The sequence below is a fragment of the Teleopsis dalmanni genome, chromosome 1, assembly GCF_002237135.1.
Source record: "Teleopsis dalmanni isolate 2A chromosome 1, ASM223713v2, whole genome shotgun sequence".
Classification (NCBI taxonomy): Eukaryota; Metazoa; Arthropoda; class Insecta; order Diptera; family Diopsidae; genus Teleopsis; species Teleopsis dalmanni.
The window spans coordinates 231,472,254-231,481,420 of record NC_051846.1 but is presented as its reverse complement, the minus strand read 5'-3'; the positions used below and the strand labels follow the sequence as shown (position 1 = coordinate 231,481,420).

Here is a 9,167-nt window from a genome sequence, read left to right as displayed (position 1 = left end):
ATATTACTCTAGTTCATTAAAATATTATTTTTTCGTAATTCATACTTTGTAAATATATGGCTTCATATTAAAAGTATCATATAAGATTAAAGTGTATTATAATAGCAGTGTGCATATATTTATAGCTATACAAAACTTTCTTATGATATATTAGTTATTATATCATTAACATAATTTTTAAATGTTAAGTATATTATAAGTTAATCTTTTGTTTTTTTGTTTATCTTATTTAGAATATTCTGAATGTATCAGATATAAAATAATTTTGTTTTATATATTTCTGCTATATCGTTACTACAACAAAAAAATTGTTCTTAGATTGAATAATTAGAAAAACAGTCACAACATTTGATACTTGTGATAACAAGTTTAGAATCCTATAGGAATTTTAAAAATTAAATGATTATTTAAAATAATTATAGTTCCCAATGATGACTATAGATTATAGTCGAAATATTGGACAATAAAAATCTTATAAAACTAAATAATAAAATTTTTATTTTTTTTTTTAAAAAAAAAAAAATATTACTTAATAACTGACCAATTAGCCCGTGAAATAATTATTTTTAAAAAAATTTCTTTTGGTCATTAAAACATTTAATTATTAAAATAATTATTATTATTGAAAATTAGAATTTTCTTATAAGCCTCCACCAACCTTGAAGAAACACTTGGTGCCTACAGTTTGTGCTTTTTTACCACTCACTGTAGTTAAACTATATTGAATGCAGTGGGAAGTAACTGTTATACAAACGCACGCAGTACAACAGTTTGAATGTTATTAGTAGTAAAATACTTTTCTGTTATACGAGCCAATAATGTTTTACAAATTGCATACAGAAGCATAGTTTGTGTTAATTTTCATAAAAAATAATTAACTATATATATGTTGAAGTATTTACTAAATTAGATATATAATGTAGATGTATAATGCAACTATAGTAGTTAATTAATTAAATCTATAAGAGAGGTGTATTAATTATAAGTAAGTTTCTTTTACATTAAGATTAAATTTATTTTGTTGATAATTTGATATTTGACACAAAATGAGTTTACTTATTAAACATAATGTTTAATATGATTTTTACTGGTATTTATTATTAATCGAATCAAAATATATATGCCATAAAACTAGTCCAATTAGTACAAATCTAATTAGAAATGTTTAAAAGTCACTGCATTGGAAGTTTGACATTTAAAAAAATGTATTTGGCGCCAAAAAGAAAGCTGCGATCAGAAAGTGAATAATAAAAATGTAAATAATTTAAAATTCTAAACTAATTGAATATAAATAAATTATTAGATTGTATAAAAAATTTTAATATAAAATATATAGTGTGTGAATAAAATAGCTTGCATTTTGTGACAAATTAGTTTTAATAATTAAAAGCTACATTAATAATTCACTTCTTTAAGTTATGAAAAGCCGTCTTCATTTTAATGTCGGGATCACTAAAATTTATTTAATATATTTAATAAAAATACTGAGTAAATAGCAGTGCTGCAGTAATAAACATTACGGATTTTTTCAAAAATTTAATAAACATTTAAACTAGAGAGATATTATTTTTTAGTTTTTAATATAAAGTTATGACATTTCGCCGTTTTTTTTTATTTTGTAGTAACTTTTGTAGACGCTTTAAACAGAAATATCAATATATAAAATATTTTTAAATAATTATTCTGAAATTTCCGTACTTAGTCAGGTCAATTTCTCGAATTAAAGTTGAAGTAAACAATTTCAAAAATATTTTTGGACACAGAACTTTAAAGTTTCAACGAGTTTTAAGCCGATATTATTATTTCTGACTAGTCCACGTATACTAAAGATAATGGAAGCAGAAAAAGAGTAAGTCAATATAATTTTTAAACATTTTATTTACATGTTTAAAATTTATTTATTTATTGCATATAAAAGCATGCAATAAATAATGCCTCTACAAATGAATAGCACAAAACTCGAACAATTAAAATAACAATATTAATTAATTTAATTATTCTAAAACTATTTTATGATTTTGGTGCTAATATAACACAGCAAATGAATTTGTTAATGAAGTTTCAAAACGTATAAGTCTTTGTGTCAATTGGTTAATGAACACTGACTCTGAGCAAATTTAGCAAGTTCAACCCCGCCATATAAGAAATATACCTTCTTGTATATATTTTTAATATATATATTTTTAAATATATTTATATATTTCGTTACATCCGTAGTTAAAAGATCACTGAAGCTAAGTATTTGACAATACGTGAAACAGCTGTAAGCTTTTCCAAAAATTAATTAATAAAATTTTGTTGTTGCAATTAACTACCGTCCAAAAAAATTGCTCTATTAAAATAATACTTTCAATGAAGAAAACTATCTCTTTCCTCATAACTAACTTTAATTTAATTAAGTTTAATTTTTAAATTACTTAAACTATATTTATTATATATCTATTAAACATAATTATTATTATAGTATTTATTGATGATTTCATATGTGTTCTTCTTCCAGAAATTATAGACATACTGATTACACTGAAGATGAGTTAGAAGCCGCTTTTGCTTCACTTATGTTGGCAACAACACCAGTAGTTTTTGCTGAAGTTACTACAGATTTATTGTCAACTCAAGAAATCGAAAACCAGGATGAAGTATCAACATCTATTAAAGAAGAAAATGATTTACCTGACATTATAATAAAACAAGCAGAGGAGGAGGTGCCAGTTGTGTTGACAAAACAGAACTTAGAACCCAAAGCAGATGGAAAAGAAAATCGTAAAAGACAACACAAATCAGGCCGTAAAGGACGTCGCAAAAAAGGTGGTGTGAAAACAGGCTACAAACCAGCCCCTAAACCAGGTCGAAAATCAATTCGCTAAATATAATATGTGGCTTTAAAAAATCAAATCAAAAGAGTTTATAAGATTAAGTTTACCATATATGAAAATAAAATATAAAATTAAATTTTAATTAATATACATTTTACTATAATTTCTTATATATATTTTTATATATTTATAAAATATATAGTAAATTCAATACATGTCTAATCTAATCAAAATATAACAATCCACTACGATTAAATTAATTTCTATTTTTAATTGTTATAATAACAAACTCATTTCTGTAGCAAATTAAGGACACAAATCAATAAAATAAATTTGTTAACTAAATTATTAACTCTATGATTCAAAATACTTACTAATAACCAAATACACTTTGTTCACAATATTTTTAAAGCAGAGACATAAATACAACAGCTGATTAATGACTTGTTTCAAGTTGAGTAATATAAAAGTGTTGGTGTGAACACTGTTTTTTCTTTCAAATTCATTAAACATATTTAATGTGTCGGTCTTAATATTACTTAGGGAATGTAAATGCTTTGCTTTGTATTATAAAAATCAATTGGTCGCAACAGTAATCTACAGTGCAAAAGACCATAAAGTTGCAATTGAGGACATCTTTCATATAAACAAAGCAATAGAAAGTAATTTGAGAAATATAATAATAATAAAGATAATGATGAATATTTAATAGAATCTCAAATATCTTAATATTCCTTTCGTAAAAAGCTGATTGAAAAATCAGCTAAAGTCTATAGTTTAAAAGTTATATATATTGCTTATTATCCAATATATATCCTTTCTAGCACACGCCAATACTAAGTTAGTACAGTTTGAAACAGTATTTACGTGAAAATCTGAATTACCTGCTAACTTAGTAAGTTACTTATATGACTTCAAAAATTTGTTGTTTCCATTGACATAAGTTACTTATTGCATGTGAAACAAATTTTATGTGTCAGAAAGTTTTGTGAAAGTTTAAAGACAGCTTCTATCTGTTAGGGCCATGTAACGCAGAGTGTCTCGGGTACGGCATGAGTAAAACAATATGTCGATTCAAATTCCGGCATGAGAGCCGGTGTATTTGTGCCTCGACACTAAGGCAAAAGAGTGTTGATTAGTAATAAATTTTAGAATTTGCGCCTTTTAGGATTTTACAATTTTAATACGTTTTGGAGAAAAAATGACAGTAAGCAACACAGCCTGTTTTCATAAATCGCTAATAATATAATTATTAAATATAAATTAAATATATAATTAATATATTTATCATTTATATACATTTTATATATCAATTACATATTCAATTGATAAAAACAAAGATTTTATTAAATACTTACTTCCTTAGTGTCTTTGTTTACAGCTCAGCTGTTGTTTGAATGCATTTTGCATACAAAACATATGACACATATTTCAAAGTTAGTAGTTTTCTTTGTGGCAAATTTTTTTTGTGGGTTACATTTGACATTTTTCACCTTAAAGCGTTGTACAGGCTATCATTTTTGAGTGTCATTCAATAGAGAAAATCTAAGAATGACATTCAAAAATGATAGTGTGCACGTTTGAATGACACACAACCAACATGTTGGCGTGCTCACCAAAGTTTTGGTAATTGTTTGTCTACTGCTTTTTGTTTTTTTTAAAGTCGAGTTAAAGTAACAACTTAATATGGCGTTTACACTGACCGCAAATGAATCATTTGAAATCAGTCATTTAAGAGTCTTTACATTCGCTGTTATTCATTTATTCTCATTTCAAACAGCTGATTTGTCAACGAGCCTGTTGATTTAATTTGGAACTCATTTAAAACTCGTTGGAACTCATTTATGCAAAATGAGCTCCATTCCGCGAGTGTGGATCCCATTTGCGCATATAAGATTTTGTATGCAAAAATCAGTCATTTGCTTTGCAATTGTGATTTTTGACCCATATCAGTCATTTGAGGTACATGCTATATAACTATGAACTTTGGTAGTTCATTTGATTAAATGACTCTGCGGTTGGTTATGCTTGTTATGCTAACAAGAGTGTTGGATGTGTTGGGTCAATATAAATGTACAATCTCTTCAATAAGATTTTAATACTGATTATAATAAAAGCTTACTTAAATTTTTTTCAATATTCCCGTGCAGATTTTTATATCGTTAACTATTATTTTACTACAAATTAAAATAGTCCATCAATAAACGTTAAAAATGATCTCTACAAAAAAAAAGACATTTTGGAACACTGGAAATAAAAATAAATTTTTAGGAACAGAAATTTTTATTTTGTTTTGTTCCCAAAACTTTTTGTTCTTTCTTTTATTCACAAAATCTTTCCGCAATGGAAGAAGGCGCAGAGTAAGTTTTTTAAAAAATTATTTTAATTAAAAATTATCTATTATTTAAGAAAATAATTAAGATTTTTGTTATGTAGAAACTGAATATATGATTATTGTTTATGGTTTTTTTCATTTTCGCAGTAACAGTAATGAGAAAAACACTTTGGAAAGCCTGAGACGGTTAAAGACCCCAGTAGTACTTGGCCCACCTCTTGAACATAAAGAGTAAGTCTGAAAGAAAATTATTCGAATCAAAATGTATTAAGTATAACATTATTCATTCCAACTAATAAGTACTGTATCCTTACAGTAAGTTTGCCAGACATGTATGGACATGTCTGGCGAGATGAATTAAATTGTCAATGTTTGTCTGTCTATAAGTTAGTTTGTCTGTTGTATTGTTAATTGCTTCAGTTTTTAAGCCTTTCGATTAAGCACTATTAAGCTACACTACGCCTTTGGAGGAAGCATGTCAAAGAATAGATTATTCTGATCGACTATTGGGTGTTAATCGAGCGCCCAAACATATATCACGAAAAATATGGATCTTAAATCATATAACTAAACAATCATTTGTTGATTTTAAGACATTCTTTCTCTATATCACATTCGTAAAACTTTATTTGTGGCATAAAATGTGATCCTTCAAAGTTTTCCAGAATTTATTTTTAACTCACTATAAAAATGTATCTGCAAAAAATCTTTTGTAAAATATCAAATTGGTAAAAAGACTTTAAATGTTTTTTAAAGAAATAAAATAGTAAAATTTTAAGTATAACAAAATTTCATTTTTATATAGAAATTATATATTTTAATTAATTTTAAATATACAATCTTTTATTTCCATTTCTAGAGTAACTGATTATACACAAGATGAACTGGACGCTGCTGTTGGGTTGTTAATGTTAGAACAAATGCCTGTAGTATTCCCAATAGGTGATGAGAATTTCGGCCCACCGACTTATACAAATGCTGGTTCAAAAAAACGTCTTGATGACAACTAAAAACATGTGGTTTCTAGTCAGTTCGTTGAAATATTCAATATTTTTTATATGAATAATATTTTGTAAAAATATGTGTACATATTAAAAACCACACAATTATATTAACTACACACAATTACTATAACTATCTTTTGATATATTATTTATTATATTAAATCATATATAATATTTTACTGTACAATACTCAATACTTTGTGGGTAGTTTCTTTTTTCTTTTTGGGTATTGTATTTAAAATTCTCAGAATGTATCATATATAAAATAATTTTGTTTTATATTTTTCTGCTATATTTTATACAACAAAAAGAATAGTTCTTGGATAGATTAAACAGAAAAAGAGTAACATCATTTGATACTTGCTCTTACAACCTTAGAATCTTATAAGAAATTTAAAAATTTAATTATTATATTAAACAATTTGCCATCAGCCACCGACTGCTTTCTTATGCGCAACGTACCATCAAAGAGCAATTGGTGTTACAATACTTTTTGCCACTCACTGTAGTCAAATTATATTGAAGGCATAAGGGAGCAACTGCTGTTCAATCGTATGCAGTACAACAGTTTGAATAGTATTGGTAGCAATAGTTTTTTTTTGTTCTTTACTTTGCACACATAATTCGATATTGGTTTTTATAAGGGAGGAAGGGGCAGCTGATTCTTATAGCACAACTAATTTGACTCCAAATTAATAAAATTAATTTTAGTTTATAATTTTATTTGTGACCGAAAATATTATATAATAATTTATTAGCGGGCTAATTGGTCATTTAAATAGCAATAAAAAAACTGTAATTTATTATTTATATTTAAAAAGATTTTATATTTTATTAAAATACTTTTTCGATATTTCGTTTATCTTCGATATTCATCTTCAGTCCCCTTCTTTCCTGAAACCTTTTAAAAGCCTTTTACATTAAAAAAAAAGAAATTAATTAATTTTTTAGTTAATAATTTTGTATTAAACTACTGTTGTCTGTTTTTTGGATAAAAAAAATAAATATTTTCTTTTTGTAATATCATTTAAACAATTTTTCTTTTTTTTTTTGTTAATATTTTCAGGTGTATAATTATTGAAAATTAAAGCATACAATAATATTTAATTTCCCTTAACATGTGTTATTGTTTATTTTTAAAATAGTAACTAAACAATAATAACCAACAGCTTAAAAATAACACCTAATAACAAATTAATTTTAATGAACATATTTTTTTATATTTAATAATAGTTAATCTACAAATTTATAAATATTTTATGGTATAATCTTTACTAATATTTATTATTAATTTTACTAAAATATTTATAACATTAAACTAGTCCAATTAGTACGAATTTAAAAAAGGACAGTTTAAAAATCACTGTATGTAAGTTTGACGTTCAAAATATTTATTTGCCGCCAAAACAGATACTGCGATTAGAAAGTAATAAAAGTTCTGTACGCTATAGCGGTAGTGTGAATAATTTATAAATTTAAATTAATTTAATGTAAGTGATTTCATTGGTTGTATAAAAAATTTCAAAATGTAGTGTGTAAATGCAATATATAGTGTTTTGAGTAAATTTGGTTTTATTAATAAAAAATTGCATTAAAAATTTATGCGAACTAAGTTATAAAAAGCTTTTTTACTTTAAATATTGCAGCCCCTAAATTTTATAAAATACATATAACAAATGTACTGAGTAAATGTCAACAATACAGTAATAATTATTGAAAATATATTTCAAAATTTTAATAAATATTTAAACAATAAGACGATTGGTTTAAATATCTTATACTTCGTTTTTAGCTTTTTCCTTTGCACTTTTTTTTGTGGTTTTTAAAAAAAAATATATGTAAAAAGATTTTGCACTTGCAATTATATATAGAAAAAGAATTATATATAAAGTATTTTTAATATTATATTTTAAATTTTATATATATTGTATAGATCGGCCAATTACTATCAAAATTGAAAAAAATAAACAAATAAAAAATTTTTTGGACACTGGACTCTAAAGTTTCTACAAGCTGTAAGCCGATATAATTATTTTAAGACTCCTGAAATACTGAACGATATGCAAGCAAGAAAAAAGTAAGTAAATTTATAAAATAAAAAAATAAATGAATAAGTAAAGTAATAACTAAAAAAATGAAATAAAAAATAAATGGTTAAATATCTTTGTAATAACAAATAATTTTTTATTTTTTTATATATATAACTATTTTGTGAATGTATATATATATATATATATATATATAATGTATATATATTTATATATAACTAATGTGTTGAATAGTAATTTCCTATTTTTCTTCCCGACATTTCAGCTGGACTCAATATACTCATCACGAATTGGACGCGGCATTTGGTTTAATAATGTTAAGTCAGGCACCGGTAGTGTTTGCAAATAATCCTTCACAATTAGAGTCGAGTCAAGAAACCAGAAGCGATGATGAAGCACCATCAACAAGTAAACAATACAAGAGACGTAACAAAACGAAAAATGCTGGACAAAAATTATTTGAATTTATAAAACCAGGCGTAAGACCGCCCTCCAAGAAAGCCCAAAAACTCATAAAAAACCAAGATGAAACACAACAACCAAACACTGATCCAATAGAAGTTAAAGAATATAACGCACCTAACCAAACAAAAAAAAATGGAAAAGAATCATTTGTGATTATAAAACCGACTGCGGAACAGGTCAGAAACCATGGTAGCAAACCTGTAGTTTTAAAAATAAGAAATTCTTTATGATTAAATTATTTTTATATAATATACATAAATTTTAAAAATATTAACTTAATTATAAAAATAACGAATATAAATTAGAATCAGTTAAAATTTAATGTAATTAGAACTTAAGATAATATTATTAGTTTTATAGTTTATATTATAATATGTTATTGTATTGTCATTGTTCCAAATGTAATTAAATCTTAAGATAATATTACTATTTATGCAGTTTGTATTATAATATATTACTTATAACTAATATTCAATGAGTAAAACATTTTAGTATTAAT

General features: G+C 24.7%; 2 protein-coding genes across 2 annotated transcripts; both read left to right on the top strand.

Moving 5' to 3' along the window:
- The first annotated feature begins 1,222 nt into the window (after positions 1 to 1,222).
- On the top strand, positions 1,223 to 2,918 carry LOC119667981. The gene is made up of 3 exons (XM_038077336.1): positions 1,223 to 1,255; positions 1,703 to 1,849; positions 2,501 to 2,918. Exons 2-3 carry the CDS (start codon positions 1,833 to 1,835, stop codon positions 2,865 to 2,867), a joined length of 384 nt encoding a protein of 127 aa, XP_037933264.1. The 5' UTR covers positions 1,223 to 1,255; positions 1,703 to 1,832; the 3' UTR covers positions 2,868 to 2,918.
- A 4,663-nt stretch (positions 2,919 to 7,581) lies between these two features.
- On the top strand, positions 7,582 to 8,925 carry LOC119667980. Its single transcript, XM_038077335.1, has 3 exons — positions 7,582 to 7,645; positions 8,089 to 8,232; positions 8,469 to 8,925. The coding sequence occupies exons 2-3, from the start codon at positions 8,216 to 8,218 to the stop codon at positions 8,896 to 8,898; spliced, it is 447 nt and encodes a 148-aa protein (XP_037933263.1). The 5' UTR covers positions 7,582 to 7,645; positions 8,089 to 8,215; the 3' UTR covers positions 8,899 to 8,925.
- The last annotated feature ends 242 nt before the right edge of the window (positions 8,926 to 9,167 follow it).